Raw genomic sequence first — 21,905 nt, forward strand, 5'->3', positions numbered from 1 at the left:
GTAACCAAGTTGAGATGAAATGCCTTTTAAATATTCAGTATTTACATTCTCCTCCCCCTCCCCCCCATCCATTATATGGGTAGAACAAGAACTGGGATACAAGGGAAGAGAAGCAGAGAAATGACTTGACAGACCTGTGTGTGTTCGAGCATGCCGTTGCAGTTCATCACTGCGTGTAAATCTTTTTCCGCAAAAGACCCAGTTGCAAACAAAAGGCCTCTCGCCTGTGTGTAGACGTACGTGGGCCCGCAGAAGGGAAGTCTTGCGGAAGGTCTTTCCACATTCAGGCACGTGGCAGATGTGCCTCTTCTTCCCTTGATCCCCCAACCTACAAAGAAAGAAAAACAGAAAAAGGGTGTTCTTAATCTAGATTAATAAAGGTATGGATATCTTTACTGGATTTTACTGTGGTGGGATCTTAGAGATCAGATCAATTATTGTATCCTGCAATGATGACTCAAGAAATAGAACTATTCAAAACTATTGAAAACATCAAACTAATTTCATATTGATTATCCTATATGGTTTCTGGGAAAGGATCCAACAATGATTCATAAGTACTTTCTATAAAAATACATTGGCTATTCTGGCATTTACCAAGAATCCACTTCAGTCTTCCAAGCAAAGATGCAAGACTGCTTGAATAAGTCAACCCCAATACATTAACCTTTCAATAATTCAGACCTGCCTCCCAATTTAGCAAGGAAGGTACAACCTTTTCAGGTCTTGAGATCACATCAATTGTTAGTTTTACACACGTGCATATGGATGCAAGTTTGCATCAATTCAAACATCACCCACAGACAGAATCACAGAATTTCAGAAAGCAGATTTATTCCCTTCAGTTCAACCTGCTGAAGATGGTCACCTAGTGCAATATGAAAGAAACTATTTGTTTTCTGTCACTGAACTGATCCTTTTTAATAAGCTGATCAGTTTGGTTCTGAAAAAAAGCAGACAAAACTCCAAGTCTTTCTGTTCAATAAAAAAACAGATCCATTATTAAGCCCATCCATTAAGATGTATATCTCTGTACTGTCCCAGGAAACAATTCAATACTCTTTCAATTTTTTCAAATATAAGCAATTTGGGAATAACCCTGTCTCTTTTTCATGCAGTTATTTTATTCAACATAAAAACCTGCAAAAAGTGTTATAGGAGACAACGTACACATATTCAATTATTGGTGCTATATTTCTAAAAGACTGAAAACATTGTATGATGCCAAAGAATCTCTGGACAAAAAAACAACACCCCCCTTTTTTCTGAACAGCTTTCCCCAGATCATATTTTAACAACTAGGCAATAGAATACCATTATTATAGAATATCTTTCATATTTAATGATTTGTGTCCTGCTTGATAGAAAATTGATCTTTTCATCACCTACATATCAATCACTTTACCACAAGCTATGCTCAAAACTATGCAGTTTTTATAGGCAACTAATGGAATAGGAAGATATGCACTAACAATATCCATTTTTAAAACTTGTATATCTAAGGGGCAATGCATCAGAAACCATTCTTATGACACTTTATCTTGGTATTTTAAAATTCTGATTTCACGGTTCAAAATCATATTACCATGTTTTCCCGAAAATAAGACCCGGTTTTATTTTCTTTTGAGCTTGAAAATCAAGCCCAAAATTGGGCTTGATTTTGGGAAGGTATTAGGACTGACAGGAGTGGGAGCATAGCTACCGCTGGCCCCGCCCTCTCCATCCGACTTTCTGCTTGCCCGCGGCTGCAACAGGCCAAGCTCTCGGCATGCCCTGGCCTCCACCCACCCTGCCTGCTGGCCCAGCTGCTACCGGAACACATCTTGGCCATGGCAGCTGCCGATGCTGGCCACCAAGCTGCTGCCCATGCTGCTGCTGGCCTCGCGGGGGCTCTTTGCCCTGCCGGCGGGGTGGGTGGAGGCTGGGGCATGCCGAGACCTTGGCCTCGATTGAGGCCACGGGCAAGCAAACTGGGGGACGGAAAGGGCGAGGACAGTGGTAATTGCCCAAACACTTTTCGCCCAGAGAGAGACAAAGCTTTGTGTGCTTGCAAAGGGGACGCTTTGAAATGCAGCTAATCGCTCTGATTCAAACTGTCCCGTTTGCAAGCACACAAAGCTTTGAATCTCCATCATTTCTCCGTCTAGGCGAAAAGTGTTTGGTTGCCTATGGGGTGCTTGGGAAGGGAGCAAATTGCAAGCACAAGAAGCTTTGTCTCTCTCTGGGTGAAAAGTGTGCAGCAAAACCAGGCGGAGGTAGAGGCGATCCTAATGCGCCACCCACTCCATCCCACTGTCTCCCGGCTTGCCTGCAGCTGCGCCAAGCAGTCACCTATGCGTGGCTTTGGGATCACCTGCCTCTCCCATTCCTCATGCCTCTGCCTACTGCTGGTGCCGCCGCACAAGTCTCCCGCAAGCCTCTCATGAGTCAGGCAGCGACACAGCATGTCTGGATCGCCTGTCATGGAAATTTCCTTAATCTCAAATAAAAAGCAAGCAAGGCTTCTACTAAATAAATTGGCTTGTTCAGTAGGAGTTATCCATGTTTAACTGTTTAAAATGCTGCTTTTGTTGTTATAAGGGACTGAATACTATTTATTGATAGCAAGAGGGGAAGGATATGAATTAAATAATTATAGAAAGCAGGAACTGAAGTTGGCACCCTTTGGGATTTAAAGTTCCTTTTTGCTCCTAATCCCCACACATTACCTTTTTTCCCCATCCTTGCAATTCGGACAGGTGCAAGCCATCCGCCGTCTTTTTTCTCCAGGCTGCATGTCCCCCAAGAGTGCTTGTTCCATTTGCAATTGAATCTGGGTAGGGTTCAGGCCACTGATGGTTAGATTGTTGCCTGAAACATTCTGCACCGTTAACTGCTGTTGGCCTGCAGAAAGAACGATGAAGAAATTATGGCTTGGGAATTTCCACTATTAAAATATGGAGACTCAATTATTCCAGGAAATCTCTAGGCAAACTCAGACTAAAATACCATGTAATATGAGTTCCATTTTCTCTTCTTGCCTTTTTGGATGTCAGAATTGCACGAGGCTTGAAATAAAACCCAGTTCAAGGTTCCAACATTTCATTCCTGCCTGGATCCAGAAGCCCAACTTCTCTTCCCAAATTATTAACATTTATATTATTCCTTGTGTTTACTTCTCTTTACAATATTGCTATCCCACTCGAAAACACATTTTCAAATTTGCTACGTTATGAGGGGTTTTCATACCTTTTCCACCCTCAGGAAGATAGAAAGTATAGAATCCTTCACTGCCATCTCCCCAGCAACCAATAATATACAGAACAGAAAGAATGCAATGTTTATGATTACAAATTACAATTACTCAGAAAATAAGCAAGGCATTTCCTAGAAATGATGTCATAGCGATATAATCTGCCATTGTATTTGGGCATGTCCCCTATTATTAGAATGTAGCAAGAAGAAATCAGTCTTTGGGGAATGCAAAAGTTAAAATGAACACAAAATGTTTCACACTTTTCTTCAAGTGTGTCCATTCCTCAAGACCTGGCTCTTTCCCTAAGAATTGGGCCAGGATAGAATTTGAACTGGTTTAGCACCTTTGAGGAAGAATACTTCAGGTTTTTAAAAAAATTGTTATGAGCAGTCTAGAATCTTTATGAAGATGATGTCATATAATAAATCTACACATAACCCTACTTATACATTACTCTTCCTTGTTACTGATAACATTCCAAGCAATTTAAAAAATGAATGTGTTATTATATCATAAACTGAAATATTGCACAACACAGGTTTGTTACATCATATTTCCCACCTCCGGTATTGGTGATGGTAACAGGAACACCTTGAACCTGCACACCATTGATGCTGATAGTTTGCATTGCCTGGGCAGCTGCAGCGAGCTGGGCAGCATTGAGGCTGATGATACCTCCAGCAGGGGCAATCTTTGGCAGAGCACGCTCTTTACGAGCCCCCGTCTTTTTGGTACTCCCCCCCGACTGGGAACTGCGGGGTACAGGGCTGCTGCAGGTTGTGGCTGAGGAGACCGCAGGGGAAGATGCCATAGTTAGGCCCCCTCCTGAGGCGTCTTGGAGTAGTATTGTCTGTAGCTCACCAGAAGGCGTCTTAAAATAGACCTAAAAAAATGAGACAAAATTGAATCACAGGATGCACCTGTGCATGGAAGGAATGTAGAATTTGACCTCCAAGTAGAGCCTCCCCCTCCCCCAAGTTCTGATAGATTACAAATCACTGTACCAAAATAAATGCATGCCAAATTGTTTATATCTCTTGAATGCTTCTATAGGAAATTGACACTTAAATAACATATTTATAGGGAAAAAAGTAATTGGGCAAATTGTTTTTCCTATTAGAAGAACCCCTAGCTTGTTTGCCCCCAAGAATTCTAGTAATTATGTATTACTTGATAACTCCAAATTGACGGTTAGTTTTAATTAATAAAAATATTTTTTTAAAACTAAAAAAAAAAAAAAGAGGGGGGAGAACTTTCAATGAAATACCTGAGTGGGAACTGGCTCCGTTGTCTGGATCTGGAAGTTTTGTTGGGACTTTTGGGGAACTGTAGGGAGTGTGGCTGAGGCTGCTTGGACTACCCTTAGGGCTTGCTGTGGTATCTGAACTACCTGTTGCTCTTGTTTAGGCTGAACTACTTGCACCTGTTGGACCACAGCTGGCTGCCCAGACCCAGGACTCTGCACAATCAACAGATTGTTTCCTGCCTGGATGATGTTGTCAGCTGTAGTTTCTATTAAGACTGTTTCCACTTGCTCTGCCATAGCCATTGCAGTTGTCTGAGCTTGTGATACCATTTTCTTTCGGGATTTTCTGCTTGGTTTAGAGGGGCTGTCGGGCACAACTTGAGTTTGAGAATTAGTCTCCCCAGCAGTTACAAGATTGCTCACTGGAAGAGTAAGTGTAACATTGCCACTGGTGCCAGTTAACTTGACAACACTACTTGTGTTGTGGAGACTGGATGCTGATGACTTATGAGCTGGAGCTGGCTTTATTGGCACAGGTTTATGAGCTGAAGAAGAGGACGATGAGGAGGCGGAGGAGGAAGAAGGGGTGATATTGCTGGGAATAATCTGTATTTGATTGCCCAAATTTTGCTGCACCTGAATCGTCTGTCCTGATGCTGTTTGGATCTGTGGTACAGTCTGATACTGGATATTGGCAGGAGAGCGGGTTCCTTTGCTGATTACAGTTGGGTTCTGGATTGTAAATACTAGCTGTCCACCAGGATATGATGTCCCCAATTGGGAACCTTGGATTTGAAAGAGATTTCCTTTTGATGATAGGATTCCAATGCTGTTCTTATTAGAGCTTAATGGGAGTGGAGCAGGTTTAATAGGAACCAATTTCCGAGGAGCAGGCTGAGGAGGAGCAGGAGAAGTAATTGCTGCTTCTACAGCTGGAGGACCAATTTTGCTACATGTGGCTGCAAGTAGGGCTAATGGAGATGGCTGAGAATCCTACAGGAATGGAAGAGAAAAGGCTTGGGTCAAAGGCAGTAGACACAAATAGTTTGTTCCAGATATAATACAAGCCAGCTGAAGAATGAGAAAACCCAGATTTTTATAATATAGAATTTGGATTTTGTATTAAAATAGCACAATAGAGTATCAATAGAATTGGATCCAGACTAATTAAGAAGTGCTATAGGCTCATCAAGTGCAAAAGAACTAAAACTTGTCTAGTTTAGGATCTATTCCACTGAATTTAAGTTCAGCAAACATTCCAGCTAACATGTATTCAAAATATGAATTATAAGTGTATATGATAGTTTGAGAGATCCAAAATATTCTGTATGTAACACGCATACAAGGAAGAAATGAAGCATTCCCAAATATTTTAAAAGCTATCATTATATATTCTTATTTTCTTATTCATTCTGAATTTAATACTTTTACCATTTTCAGCAATCAATACCTCAAACTGAATATCCATGATAAATATTTTATAAACAAAAATTAGTACTCTGTATTAGACTCATACACAATAACTTATATTGGTATCGTACACAATGATGGTCATTCACTGACTTTGAATGGAGTTTGGGTGCCAAGAGAGAACAGACTTATTTAGAAGATAGTCCATTAGTTCTCTCAAGGAATGATTTGAACCTGATTTTTATCAAAATGAGAGAAAACACAATTTATTTACATGAAGTAAATAAGAAGCAGACTTTTCCTAACATTGTCCACTTCCTTTGTTGCAAGGATGGAGGATCTTTCTCTTTCTTTCTCTTTTTTTTACCTATAATATAGGAAAATAGATAAGGCAGCCCTTTCCTAACTTGAAAGTAGATCAAACCTTTTTATTGAGACCTGGCCTGCTGCTGTATTTTACAGTTACATTGTGACCTCTCATAATGCTTTGTAAGTTTTATTCAATTCTGCCATAAAGAAAAAGTTACAGTCAAATGGATATAAGGAAGTAAAATTATGTGACAAAATACTGCAGAAGTTGGTTAAGTTTCCCACTGGAAGTATGTAAGTGATGCTTTGTGGAAAAATGAAGGGAATACAGAATGTAGATGACAAAATAAGTTAGAGAAAGCATGTTGATGAAGGATTCTTAATTATTTTGTTTACAAATCCTTTATCAGAAGAAAGCATCTATATTTCCTTTTATGTTCTGTTTGTGTATGCAGTTTTGTGCTTTTCCTTTTCATCGCATTTGTGTTTGCAGGCTGTACATGCTCCACTCTGGGTCACATGATCAGAAGGAATAAGAATTTAGAACAGAGCAATCAGCAGCATTCTTACTTGCTGCCCAACTGCCTCTCCAACAAGCTTAAAGGGTATAAGCTTCCTCTCTGCAGCCCCAAGCCAGATAGGGCTCATTTTTTAAAAAATTGATCCTTCTTTTATTATTTCTCCTATCACATGAATTTTGGTTTCTTTCTGTTTAGTTTTTTACAGACTTATGTTTTGGATGGATAGATCATCTGTTCAATCCAGGAGAATAGGGAATGCCTGATGGAGGTCCTGCCCTATCAGGAGGTATGATGAAGAGACACTTGAGCTCAGCATTCTTAGTAATTGCTTTCCTTTGATGACCTTCCAGAGAAGAGTTAAAACCTGATTCATTAGCCACTTTATATACCATATTTTTCGGACTATAACGCTCCGAAGTATAAGATGCACCTAGCTTTTAGGGAGGAAAACAAGGGACAAAAATCTGCCTCTGCCTCCCAGAAATTTACCTCCTTGCAGCAAATAGCAAGGTCAGCTTCAACACAGCCTGATTTAGCATAAGCAGCTGATTGGCGGTTGGATTGGCCTCCCGGAATACCGCCTATCAGCTGTTCCAGGCTGCGGGGATCACCACTGCCCATCGCTGCTGCTATCACCGCCTTGTGCGCCCCCTTTTTGGCCTCCACACATCCTGTTTTTGGCCTCCGTGGTCCCGTTTTCGGCCTCTGTGTGCCCCGTTTTCAGCTTCCATGAGCCCCATTTTCAGCCTCTGCGTGTCCCGTTTTTGGCAGCCTATCCCCACCACCTGGAACGGGCCAAAAACAGGATGCAAGGAGGCCAAAAATGGGGCATGCTGAGGCTGAAAATGGGACGCGCAGAGGTGGTGATAGGTGGCGACAGGTGGTGGCAATCCCTGCAGCCTGGTGTCAGAGTTCCAAGTCACAGCCCCAACAAAATTAAACTCCGGGGCTTGAAGTTTCTCAAAGCTAACTTTGAAAGATGGCTTCCAGGTCTGACACCTGGAACAGTTGATAGGCGGTATTCTGGGAGGCCGATCCAACTGCCAATCAGCTGCTAGTGTTAAATCAGGCTGTGCTGAAGCTGACCAGGCTGTTTGCTGTAAGGAGGTAAATTGCTGGGAATCGAATGGATGTGATTCTATTGAGCTAAGGCTGCAGAAAAACCTTGGTTATGTAGGAAAAACCTGGTTAGAGGAAAAACACACATAAATCCTACGAAGAAGTCAGAAAATATAAATATAAATATAAATATAAATATAAATATAAATATATATATATATATATATATATATATATATATATATATATACACACATACATACATACATACATACATAGAAAAGAAAATATAGCTAGAAGAAAATATGAAAGAAGCATTAGTACAATATGTACACACAGGAAAATATATCTATTAAGAAGGTATGTCAAAGAAAATAAGGTCTGGTTAAGATTAAGAGGCACAGGAAATATAGAGTGGTTCTGAAAGGAAGTGAAGAAGTCTAAATGTGCATAAAGTGAAACCAGTGAGAGAATGCGGGAGGAAGCATTTAGAGATATATATGGGGCTGACACTGGTATATCAAGTAGTGAAGTTGCAATGAATGCTAAATGTTAGTATCAAAAAAAAAAGTAAGAAAAAAAAAGATGCCATAAATGCTGTGCCTATGCTCAAATCTAAAATTGCAATTATTTAAAGAGTAGCTATGGAACAGTGTGTGTTGTCCATGTGTGTGTAGAGAGAGACTGAGACTCCATCTGTGCCTGATGAGTGGAACAATGCCGTACTATTCCCTCTATAAAGGGAAAGGGAAATGCAGAAACTATCTGTTAAGTGTGCCCAGAAAGGAGTTTAGCAGAATTATAATTACAAATGATGCGACAGGTGACAATGAACAATATTTGGGAAACAAAATGTTCTTATGTTAGGTAGGAGTATTCTGACCTGACTACTGGTGTTTAGTAGGTAATTGTGAAATATGTCAAAGTAAGACAGTTTATTGTGCATTCATTAATTTAGAGAAGGTATATAATAAAGTGAATACACAGGATGGATATAAAGTTTTGCACAAATGTAGAGTTAAAAGTTGTTTACTGAATGCACGAGAGGGTATATTATCTAACAAATGTATGCATAAGAATAAATGGAATACATAGCAAATGGTTTATTCTTGAATAAGAGAAGAATAAATGTTATTCTTAGTTGTTTAATGTATTTATGAATAAATGGATAAGGAATGTGTTAGCAAATATTAAATGGTATATTGCAGTGAAAAAAATAGATCTGAACTTTAATATAATGAAGGCAATTGTATCTAACAGAGAAAATGGAATGATTAATAGCTAATTATATGCAAATGCCAAAAATCTGGAACAAATTGATGAATTTATGTAGTTTGGTAGAATAATTACAAAAGATTAGAAAATGGACAGTGAAATTGTTAGGACATACAAATAAATGTTAGTAGGAAGGTAACAGGTAATCTATTATCAGGAGAACTGTAGAAAGAAGAAACAGCTGTGTCTCGGACTTCATTTCTGCTCAGCTTAGTTTATGAAAGTAAAAGGCTGATATGTCAGGATAAAAAGTTACTTGAATGCAGGACAAATATCGTGCATATTATTGTGAAACAGAATAGGGTACAAAAATGAGTGACAAGTATAAAAAATATATTTTGGTAGTTTGTTCCTGGAGAAAACAAATTAGAACTGATTTACATGGCAAATATATGAAATAATAATGCAGTTGATGAGTTCTTTAAAAAGTGAGGATTTTAAAGAATAAAAACCAAAAAACAAAGCCATGTGTGGACATGATAGATTTCCAAGGGCAGAAAGAATATAGTGAATGGTAGTGGTATAAACTAAATTTAATCATATTTTTCTTTTCTTATCTCATGACTTAGAGGCACCTGGTCTACCCCAGCATGTTGGAGGGAGCATACTGCATCCCTTTTCCTTTCAGCTCCAATCCAGGATCCAATAAATGCTGGGGTGAACCAAGTGCCTCGATAGAAAAACACTTAATCTCTCCCCTGGCTCAAGCTGATGAAAGGAGGAGAACTTGTGGCTCAGAGGTTAATAAAACTGCCTAACATTGCAGGCAGCCCAAGTTTGAATCCAAGTAAGGGTTTGGCTAGCTGATGAGTTTTGTGAAAGTGAGCCTGTTATCTTAAGATAACTTAAAGTTGTTACATAGAAATATCAATCCTAAAACATAAGCAATTCCCATTTCCCCATTTGATTATTTTACTATCTTTCTATTCCAAAATGAAGATAGAAAAGGACACAACCAGGGTGAAATGCTCCCGGTTTGGACCGGATCACCTGATCCGGTAGCGATGGAGGTGGGTGGATCGGAAAACCGGTAGCAAAAATCCCTGCACCCCCCCAGCCCCCACCATGTCCAGCTGAGCCACACAATCATCAGAGGCTTTTTTTTTAAAACTTTTAAAAGCATTTTTTCTACAACCTCTTCTGACGAAAAAGTACTTTTAAAAGTAAAAAAAAAGTCTCTGATGATCGCGCAGCTCAGCTGGGATCATCAGAGGTTTTTCAAAGCATTTTTTTTCTGCAACCTCTTGGCCGAAGAGGTGGTAAAAAAAATGCTTTGAAAAGTCTCTGACGATCCCAGCTGAGTTGCCTGATCGGCAGAGAGGCTTTTCAAAGCATTAGAAAAAATGCTTTGAAAAGTTTAAAAAAAAAAAAAGTTGGCAACGCCCACCCAGTCACATTACCACCACCACCACCAAGCCACGCCCACAGAACCAGTAGTAACATATTTTATATTTCACAGGCTCAACCCACCCAAGACCGAGTGGCTGTGGTTTCCGACGTCCCGATATACTCAGTTGACGCTATCACTGACTATTGGGGGTGAATCGCTGGCCCCCACGGAGAGGGCTTGCAACTTGGGTGTCCTCCTGGATTCACGGCTGTCTTTAGAAGAGCACTTGACGGCCGTGACCGAGAGGATTTTTCATCAGGTTCGCCTGATTCGCCAGTTGCGTCCCTTTCTGGATCAGGACTCCCTACACACAGTCACTCATGCCCTCGTCACTTCCCGCCTGGACTACTGCAACGCTCTCTACATGGGGCTCCCCTTGAGGAGCACCCGGAGGCTCCAACTGGCGCCGAGTGCGGCCGCGCGGGTGGTTATGGGAGCAACATGGCGCTCCCGTGTGACACCTCTCCTGCGCGAGCTGCACTGGCTCCCGGTGGTCTTCCGGGTGCGCTTCAAGGTTCTGGTTACCACCTTTAGAGTGCTCTGTGGCTTAGGACCTGGTTATTTATGGGACCGCCTACTACCACAAGCAGTCTCCCACCGGCCGGTACGCTCTCATAGAGAGGGGCTCCTCCGGGTGCCGTCAGCTAAACAATGTTGACTGGCGGCCCCCAGGGGGAGGGCCTTCTCTGTGGGGGCACCCACTATCTGGAACGAGCTCCCCCAAAGATACGGAGGATCCCGGATCTACGCACTTTCCGCCGTGCTCTTAAGATTCTCCTATTCCAGCAAGCCGGTCTGGCCTAATTTTCTCCCCTGTTTTAAAATTCTTTTACATCGAAATTTTAATTTGTTTTAAATTTTGGGATTTTTAATTGTCTTGGGCTAAATTATTTAATCTGGTTTTAATTATATCTTTTAACTTTTGTATTTATGTATTTTATTTTGTGCCTGTTCACCGCCCTGAGTCCTTCGAGAGTAGGGCGGTATATAAATCTAATAAAAGACAAAGACAAAAGACTCCTGGACACAACCCATATCTAGCAGAAGTGTTGTACATATGTCCACTATGTCAACTAGGAACAGGAAGGTTCCTAGTTAATGAAAGTTGGATTAAATAGCATTCCAAGTTCTTAATGGAACCCAGAATTTCTTAGATGCTTGACAAAGGCTGAAGGTGGGATCTCCCCTTCTTTTTTTATTGTCCAGTACTTGTTTCACATGTATTTTCTGCTTCTCTTCTCTGGTAGCCAATAGCATATAAAAGAAAATACTTTTAGTTTCTACCAAATTTTGTAGCCAACATGCTTTCACATATAGTTGACCTCTGGAAGATTAACAAATAAGTTATTGTCCTAGTAAAAGGAAATTCAAAATAAATAATATAGTTTATTAATGAGTTTTCCAGTTAAAATCATTTTCTTTTATGGGGAGAAAGCAAAGAAACATTTTTCATTACAATGCTTTATTAACTTGATTCTTTGTAAAACAGAGAGTTCTATGTTATTATGAGAGTTCATAATCTCATATTTTCTATGTTCCTAAGAGAAATTATTGCACTGACCTTGTGAATCCTTCTGTGTATTTTCAATGATTGTTAATCATTAAAACTGTGCATACTTCTTGCTTCAAAAATGATATTGAAGATGTGCTTCATGTTGTGTAGTATAGCATCTCTTTAACTTTCAGACTTCTGCTCAAGCTTGAAAACAAATGTGGCTACTTTAAGGAGTTGCATTAAAGGTGCAGTCCTTAAAGCAGTTGTGCCTCTTTTCAAGCTCACATGGAAGCCAAAGAAGACACAGCTACTTCAAAGAGATACTGAATTCATGCTCCAGCACAATTGGAAGTGTATCTTCCAGATCATTTTCAAAGCATGCACATTCCTACCAGTTATTTCTCTGAAAATTCCATTTATAAATACACTGAATAGTAGCCATAAATTTTTATCTATGTTATTCTCCAGCAAATATTTATATCATCTATACTACTGGTTGTCACAATAAGTGAATTATACATCTTTTATTGGTCCTAAATTATATACTTGGGTTGAGGGCAATCCCAGTTGACTCTTTGGACATCCCAAGAATAGTTTTCTTGAATGCAAAAAGAGAAACGGTTTGTCACTGTCTTCTTTTGGGATTTTTTTTCAACTTTTTAGTTTAACATACATAACAGCCCTAGGAACATCTGATGGACACCATTTATGTATTAACCAAGTCTAAACTTTTTTTTTTTAGTAGATGTTGCCACTTGTGAATAATAACACATGGTAAAAAACTCAACTGTTCTCTTATTTTTTTCATTTCCGCCACATGTACTTTGTCACCTGCTCTGCCAAATTAAATATATTTTCACATGCAAGAAATCTTTTTAAAAATCAAGAAATTGCTTAGTCCACCAAACCATTTCTAGACAAAGTTTTTAACTGATTGGCAAGTATCATGACATGTTGTTCCAAATATGAATGTTTACAAATGTATATGAAATAGTATAATACCTAATAATCCATACTGGAATATTAACACAAGAACCTAAAACACCGACTTTAGCAGGCAAACATCTTACACAGCATTATAATATAAAGTTACATTCAAGAACAGTACTGGAATTTGAAATATAATAGCATTATGTGCAATAATACCTGAACTTTTAGGTAAACTAATTCTTCTCTATAGTAAACACTTTCATCAGAGAATTTTCCACATTGCAAGATTCTAGGCTAAACATTTATATTTTTTTAATACAACAATACCATCAACAGAAACAACCCACCTGAGCTGCTGAAGCAGCAGGCTGTAAGTAATCACTGGGGCTAACTGCAGCAGTGGCAGCCATAATGTCTCTAAATCTGAAAAAAAAAGTTTGGTTAATCAATTAATAATCTAAACTGTTTTTCAATATTGATAGTAAGATTTATAGTGTGTGCAAGAAAGAGATATTGATACAGAATTTGTCATAATATACCAGTCTCAGTTAAAATTATTCACAGTATAAAACTGGAGTACTGAATTGTACCCACAACTAAAGTATTTATTTAAATCTATCTTAAGCATTTTTTTGCTAGTGGAGCTGACAGATATCAGAGCAATAAAAAGAAAATTGGATTATAAAGGTAGTGTAAAAACTATTAGAATGGAAAAAAATGCAACATATTTGAGAGAATTTGACAGTGATGTCATCAATACTTAGTAGGACTACTTTTGGGCATATTTATCACATCTGGAAAGAAAAAAATATGTTCTGACCTTCTGCTACCTCATCATAATCAGAAACAATCAATCAACAAAAAATAACTTTCAGCCTTCTAAGCACTGTTTTGTGCATCCTGCAGTCATATGACTACAATTCTAAAGAGAAAAGGTCATTCAGAGCATGTATGCGAGTACATTATATCTGTCAACATCTCCTCAAACTGAACATATCTTTAAGGCCTAGAAAAAGGTAGGTTAAAAATTTGCCACCAGGTATAATATAAATGTCCCTGTGCATTTGGAATTACCTCTTCTTCACCACCCTAATAACACCATACTTGTCCATATCAAGTATTAGCCTACCCAATACCCATTTAGTTCTTCAAAAAAGTAGTTCAATTGCCAAAGAGTGATATGTTGATCAATTAGCAGAGTCACAAGCAGAAGGCTCAATATGGATCCAAGTAGACTATAAAAATAATATGGCTCACCAATGTTTCCTACATCCATAAGGGAAGCATGTTTATAAGAAATACAACCAAAATTACAATCAGTTCCTTTAATAATAGGCACAGACATCTTAGATGGCAAATCTAGATGAACGCATTTCTTTGCATAGTTCTTCATCAACAATTGTTACCTTTTCAATGGAAGCAAATGTAAAGCTGATAACTATGACTCATTCTGTTAACTACATAAGATTAGGCAAAATGAGATAAGGTTTTGAAAGAGGATGAGAAAGAGAAAAATATCCCACTCTGATCATTACTTTTAACAGACAATTCGGTTTCTAGATATATTTATTTAAATCGTAAGATTTGTATGGCTGTCCTTTTTAAACAACTCTGGGCATCTTGCAACAGTAATAATGTTCATGTTATGTCAATTGTTCATGTGACATAAATTGAAATGATGGTTCATAGGGCTTTCAAAACGACAATGGAGTAAGAAAATTATATGATTTGTTTTGACAGGATTTTCTATATTCTAACTTACATTCATAGTGCATGATGGCTTTCACAGTTTAGATTAAACATGGTGTGCTGAAAGCCCACACCAGAAGCTCTAATATAGGTAGTCCATGAGTTACAATAGCCCAAAATTTCTTTGCTAAGTGAATTTTGCTCTATTTTATGACCTTTCTTGCCACATTTAAGTGAATTTACTGCAGTTCTTAAGTTAGTAAATGTTAAATGAATCTGGTTTCCCCATTGACTTTGTTTGTCAGAAGGCCATAAAAGAAGGCCAGGGTCACATGACCCTGTGACAGTACAACCATAATATAATCAGATGCCATGTCTCAACTTTGATGATGAGGCCATAGGGATGCTGTAATAGTTGTGTGAATAAATGGTCATAAGTCACTTCTTTTCAGTCGTCGTAAATTTGAACAGTCACTAAATGAACTGTTGTAAGTCAAGGAATCTCTTTATAGCAAATTCTTATTTGCAAGATCAAGGTTAAATATCATTCAACCAGTGAGGAAGGATTAAAAGACTTAAAAGCAAGTTTTGACTCAAAGACAAAAAAACCTCAGCCACAAAAAAATCTCAGCTACAAGTAACCAACTTTTAATGTCATTTTTAAAACTTAAAATATTTATATTGTATGAAGTCCCTACTTTTTAATTCGAGGAATCATTATTACTGAGATCTTTAAATCCTAGAAAGCAGTATTTTGGGTTGTTGAACTCATTTTCTTAAAAAGAGAAGAATGAACACAAGCTATGGGCTTGTAGTCACCATTTTTCTCCCTAAAATTAGGATATAGTTACATCAGCACAGAGGGACATAAATAAACAATCAGAATATATAATCAGGTAATTTTTCGGTAACATTTTTCCAGATTAAAATACACTAGAGTATATGGATATGGATTTTAAGGAGGGTGAGGATTATCACTAAGCTCTTCCAGAGTATCCATTCTTTTTCTTTATATTTAACTTTCTATTAGCCCCACTCCATTTAGCATTGCTGGTAAATCTTATTCTGCTTTTTCCACAATTTTCCCCTTTCCCTAAAAAGTAGGGACTTCAGCATAAAATATAAAAGCAAGTTTTGACTCAAAGAGAGAAAACCGCCAGCCACAAATAACTCAAGTATTTTTAATGTCAATTTTAAAACTTGACATTAAAAATTGACATTAAAAATACTTGAGTTACTTGTGGCTGGGGTTTTTCTCTCTCTGAGTCAAAACTTGCTTTTAAGTCTTTTATGTGATTTAGGACCTATAGCCAATTTGGAATAGTAATTAAGATGTTGGATAGAAATCAGGAAACTTCAGTTTTAAGCTTCCCTTAGGCCAGTTGCATCACTTTGGGTCAATCACTCTTAGAGAGCTGTGACCCTTCAGGCCACTCACTCTCTCAGCCCAGCTCACAAATTAAATAAGTTCACCAAAAATATTTTTAAAGGTTTATGTGTGTTTATTTAATGTTGATTCTCTGTATATATTGTGCACACTTTCTTATTTTCCTTTCTTTTTTTTTTGTCTGTAATTTGTCTTTTTTATTGTCTTTGCAGTTATTTATTTAATTTATCTTTGAAATAATTCAGAAAAATTTAAGAAAAAAATATTTTAATGATGGGATCCAAAATAATACATTTAGGATTTACTTAAAGGTTAGTCACCATTGGAAATCAGAATCATATCCAATAACTGCAATAACAACCACAGTACAATAAATAAAACATGCCTTGTTGCTAGATTGTTTAGACTTTTTAACTGGCTGCCTAGTACTGATCTCTGAAGAGTAAACAAAGCCTTCTGATTCAACATACCAAGCATTTAGCCCCATGATCTGTGCTACATCTTCAGTGGAAGATGTCTTTTTCTGGTTGTTCTTTAGGATCCTATGGACCACAATTTATTTTTCAAGTCCACTGGTTAGGTCTGCAGAACACACTGCCCTAAACTACAGTTGGCTATTTTTTGTGTTTCAAAGTGTTGTGTGAGCAACCTGATTATATTACCATATAAAAAAGGTAAAGCAGAATAATCAAAATTGGAAAGGGATTTTATATACATGTTTTACATATCTGAAGCATACATACAATAGCAATTGGGATTTTACACATGCACAGCAGTATACAGTACATGAATCGATTTTGTTCACTGCATTCAAAGTCAACTAAACTGAGGTCAGTTAAATCGAGGGGGTTCTATAACTACTGGTAGTTTAGACTTCTATGTGCTTGTAAACTAAACACTTGTAACTAAGCCTGTATTAATTCAAAAAAAAAAAATCATTGTGCAAATACAGTATGGCTATTGCAGCAAGCAATCTAAAGCACAGCAAGGGATCGTGTTATCATTCCTTGTAGCCCCACCAATTATATTTTATTCTCAGCACATCTGAATATAGTACTGATACTTGAGGAAACTTGCCTGTTACTTGTCCAAGGTTTGAAATGCTAAGTCTGACTTAACCTGATAGTCTTGTGAATTTCCTCCATCACTTAGTCATCTACTACATCTCTTTCTTTCTTTCTCTCTCTGTCCTATACCTTTATGCTGAGCATCTGTCCCATGAGGAGAGACAGAATTATCTCAGTCCATTTTTTTCCTTCTCTTTAAAATCTCACACCCATCTCTTTTCCCTTCCAAGCACCCACCATTCTGATTCTGCATGACCCTCAGGCATTTAACAGTAACAAGAGTTGGAAGGGACCTTGGAGGTCATCTAGTCCAACCCCCTGCTCACGCAGGAGACCTGTACTAGGGAGTGGAACCGCTGAACTGCCAACCTTTCTGATTGACAAGTTCAGTGTCTTAGCCACTGAGCTACCTAGCCAGGCTTGTCCCAAGTGCCCTATAACCACTTATTCTCACTGTCCTCTGGGTTAGATGATTATCTCAACTCTTTTCATGCACACATTCTCTACTGTAATTTGACAGGACTGTCACTGTCCATCCTCCAGCTCTTCTCCATTCTTATACCATTTTCTTAATCTACAGGCGTTCATAACCCCGCATCTTTCAAAAATAGCCTGGCATCAGGGGGAAAAAAAAAAAAACACAAGTCAAGATATATTTGAAGCAACAATATTACACAAAGGTCCAGTTGTTTGCTGTCAGGTTACAGTTATATAATTATAGTTAGAAATTACAGGAATACCGCCATTAAAAAAAAAACTCGAGCAACAACGCAAAAACTGTCCAAAATTGTATCCCGTCGTTTCCCGCCTCCCGCTCTCCTGAGCACGAGAATAATGAATGGACATTCTCCCCCGTCACCCATGCCTGTTTTTCTTATGGGTCCCCGGAGGCGGGCTCTCACCTTAGCCCCGCCTCCTTCCGGTCCCAGTTGCTTCAGCCCTGTTCGCGCGCTCGGGGGGGCCCCTCCCAACAAAGGCCCCCTACTCGCTTTACAGATCCCACCTCTTCCTCCATTTATCACCCCACTCCATTTCTTGATTTCTCCTCCCATTTCTCCCCGAGCACGAACTCGCTTCTTCGAGCTCGCTCACCTGCTAGAAAGGAATCGGCAGCGGTACGGACCCCCCTCAAGGCGCCATTTTCATCCTCAGCAGACCGGGCACCGCCCTGTAATCCCCGCCTCTCGGACCGAGATGTGACCAATCGCCGTTCAAGGATTACACTGTTTGATCAATCAAAGTACACGTTGTTCGTTCGGATAACCGCCTCCAAATGATTGGCATCCGTTCTCGCCAATCTTTCCTGCCTACTGAAACGTCCAAGTTTAGCCAATGTAAAAGAACGGGTTTGACAATGATGGACGTCAATGGAAAGTCCAATCGCTTGGACGGATTCACAAATTGACTAGAATCCTCACCAATTGGTGTCCAGGATAGTGTCACGCTTATAATTGATTGATAGGCAAGAACCTGGGAGAAGAAGAGGAAAAACAAACAGAAATACAGAGCTCAATAAAAGGGGAGGGATTCTTTCGCAGAGAACTTTCATTGGTCAAGCAAAAATAATTTCCTGAGAAGCCAATAGCAAGCACGCACACTCATGTACGCCATAAGGGGTTTTTTTTGTTTTTTGTTTTTTTGATTATTGCTGGTGTTTGGATTTAGGTAGAGCTGTCCAACCTTGGGCTGCAAATCCCGGAAGACCGCTGGGGGGCAGCAGCGGGCCAGACTTTCCTCTGTTTGTTGTTTTCGTTCTCCAGGTTATGCAGCCCCCCGTTCTAGGATGCGGGATGAGAACCAACCTCTGCAATGTGCAGGGAATCTCTTCTTAGATGGTGCTGTGTGGTCAGAAAGCATCGCAGTTAGAGCTATGTTACCCTTGCGAGGTAACCAGGCTGGAGCTCAGCGTGCAACCTTTTAACCTATGAAACCTGTTCTGACTCACCCACATCTTTCTTAGTTTGCCCGTGGAACCTTGGTATCTTTTTTTTTCTTAACAAGGCAAAACATATTATTTGACAAATATGCAAAACGTAGAACTAATTGGCAGTGATGCCTTTGTTTAATTTGGATAGAAGACACAATTTAATAAACACTTAAGTTATTGCCAGCCTATATCCAATCAGTAAAGGTTATTTGACATTTCAACAGGTTGTGGTTAAGCAGAATAGCAAAAAGCACTTTAGGCTTACATATCGCTTTACAGCAGTGGTGGGTTGCTCCCGGTTCGGCCAAGCCGGTAGCGGTGACGCTATTACTGAACCGGTTCTCTTTCTTCGGGAGCTGGGCCCTCCCACCTGCCCCCGCGTTATTCCGACCTTATATTTCTTTTTTCGCCCAGCTGAGAGGTGCGGCAGAGCGGATTGCCGCACCTCAGCTGGGCAGATTCACAACGTTCTTGTGCAAAGCGCAAGTTTGGCGTGCAGGCGAGCGAAGAGGCGATCGTGCGCAAAGCGCGCGCACAAAGAGAACCGGTAGTAAAGCCAGTTAGAACCCACCCCTGCTTTACAGCCCTCTCTAAGCGGTTTACAGAGGCAGCTTATTGCCCCCAACAATCTGGATTCTCATATTGTAATGAATATAATAGGGAAGTGGAAAATCCCTGTCATTTATATTCTATATCTGCAACCTGCTCCCTTAATGGCAATGAATAGTTTAAAAAAATGTAGCGAAGATACCTATTAAAAATAATTCAAATTAAAACAAAACATAACATTACAGCTAAGACAGTGAGCATTGCAAGAACTGAGAAAATACATTTTGAGGCCCAAATTTAAGGATATGCCCTGCCTCAATTCCATAGGAAATTTATCCCATAAAATGAATTCCGTAATTGAGAAAGCTACATTGGATGCCAACATTTTCGGTATGAGCCTCATTAAAAATGCTTCATTGATGAGATAAGGTGTAAGGACTATGCCACAAATAGACTATGCCTTCCCATAAGAATACATGTGTAAGACTTTAAACATCACTATGACAATGTAGAATAGCTCTGGAGAAGAATTTTTCAAAATGGGTTAATGAAAGACCTCAGGGAGGTATCAATCACCATCCATCCATAGTGCCACATTCTCCATGTCTCTAATTTCTGGACTGTCTTCAAGAATCATCCTACAAAATCTGTATCGGTCTTATACATTTACTTTTATACTTTTAGCATTTGTTTTATTGGCCACTTATGATTAAAAGAATCTACTTGCCATTGATGTCAGTCCTTGTATTATATAAATTGGCTAGCAAAAAATAATTCCATTTTTTTCTTCAGTGATATCCAATTCTCAGAAAATACCTGGAGAAGTCTATACAGTTTTGTTGGCAAGGTTTTTCAGAAGTAATTTGCCATTTTCTCCTTCCTAGAGCTGAAAGTGACTGGTCCAAGATCACCCAACTGGCTTTGTGCTGAAGACAGAATTAGAACTCACAGTCTTCCAATTTGTAGCCTGATGCCTTAACCATTGCAGCTTCATAAAAAGGAGCTGTAATTACTGTATTTTTCAGACTATAAGACCCATCTAGCTTTTGGGAAGGAAAACAAGAAAAGAAAATCTGCCTCTGCCTCACAGCAATTTGCATCCTTGCAGCAAACAGCAAACGGTCTGGTCAGCTTCAGCACAGCCTGATTTAGCGCGAGCAGCTGATTGGTGGTTGGATCTGCCTCCCAGAATACCACTGATCAGCTGTTCTAGGCTATGGGGATCGCCACCGCTCATCAGCACTGGCGCCGCCCATCACCGCTGCCACCTATTATTGCCTCTGTGTGCCTCATTTTTGACTTCTGCGCATCTTCAGCCTGTTTTCATCCACCTATCCCTGCCACCTGGAATGGGCTGAAAATGGGGTGTGTGGAGTGGCAATAGGTGGCTAGTGGTGATGGCAGCGCCGGTGTTGATGGGCGGTGGCAATCCCTGTAGCCTGGAACAGTTGATCAGTGGTATTCAGGGAGGCAGATCCAACCGCCAATCAGCTAGTAGAATGTTAGAAGTAGAATGTTCAAACCAATAAATTACTTCAACCATAATGGGATTTGAACTCCAATACATTTGGAAAGCATCAGAAGAAGAAAGCTGTTCTCACTAGCCAAAGTTAATTCAAGAGACAAGCTGCTATTTTACATTATTACATTGCAGCCCATCTTAAAAATAAGAGAATATTCCAAAAGGATATTCCCCAATGCAGAGGTTATTAAAATGAATAGGGTTTCATGCAGTGGTGGGTTTCTCCCGGTTCCCCCGAGCCAGTAGCAGTGACGATATGACATCACCGAACCAGTTCTGCCCCCCTGCCCCCCTCCCGCATTATTCTTACCTTTTATTTGGCCCCACCCCCAATCTATTGCTGCCTCCTGAGTCCAGCTGATGGGCTATAAGGAAAAAAACTGTTTAAACTCTTGCCACGGGGCTTCAAAGGGCCGCCCTACACCTGATCAATGGTAAAAGGTAGTTTGGTGGTAGACCGGTGCCTGCAAAAATAAATGGGTAGACCAGTGCCTGCAAAAATACATGAGTAGACTGGTGCCTGCAAAAATAAATGTGTAGACCAGTGCCTGCAAAAATAAATGGGTAGACCAGTGCCTGCAAAAATAAATGAGTAGACCATTACAGCTCTGCAAGCAGTTAAAAGCCTGGTGGACCAGTACTTCTGCTAAATCCTAAAGAATTGTCACATGACCATCAAGCCACACCCACAAAATAAGCCACGCCCACAGAACCGGTAGTAAAAAAATTTACAACCCACCCCTGGTTTCATGTTTCTTTTCCATAGTCCTCATTCATTAAAAAAAGTTGTACATAAGATAACTTTTAGAAATGTCCCTGGCCTTTATTTTCAGTTTTTCTTTTTAAATACCTTTATTTCAAAAGTCCCATATACTTATTTTTTAACACTGAGGA

The 21,905-nt window shown here is 39.5% G+C and overlaps 1 protein-coding gene across 1 annotated transcript in view; it reads right to left on the reverse strand.

Annotated features, from left to right (window-relative positions):
- Positions 1-18,194, reverse strand: part of SP2 (Sp2 transcription factor) — an 18,961-nt gene extending 767 nt beyond the window's left edge. Inside the window, exons 1-6 of the mRNA XM_034415589.3 lie at positions 18,106-18,194; positions 13,218-13,293; positions 4,503-5,474; positions 3,797-4,118; positions 2,709-2,883; positions 135-328 (exon numbers count right to left, since the gene is read on the reverse strand). Of these exons, the coding sequence (XP_034271480.1) occupies positions 135-328; positions 2,709-2,883; positions 3,797-4,118; positions 4,503-5,474; positions 13,218-13,280 (1,726 nt within the window). The 5' untranslated portion in view covers positions 13,281-13,293; positions 18,106-18,194. The remainder of the gene's footprint in view (positions 1-134; positions 329-2,708; positions 2,884-3,796; positions 4,119-4,502; positions 5,475-13,217; positions 13,294-18,105) is intronic.
- Between the last annotated feature and the right edge of the window lie 3,711 nt (positions 18,195-21,905).

The sequence above is a fragment of the Pantherophis guttatus genome, chromosome 4 (genome assembly GCF_059756535.1).
Source record: "Pantherophis guttatus breed Tessera chromosome 4, ASM5975653v1, whole genome shotgun sequence".
Taxonomy (NCBI): domain Eukaryota; kingdom Metazoa; phylum Chordata; class Lepidosauria; order Squamata; family Colubridae; genus Pantherophis; species Pantherophis guttatus.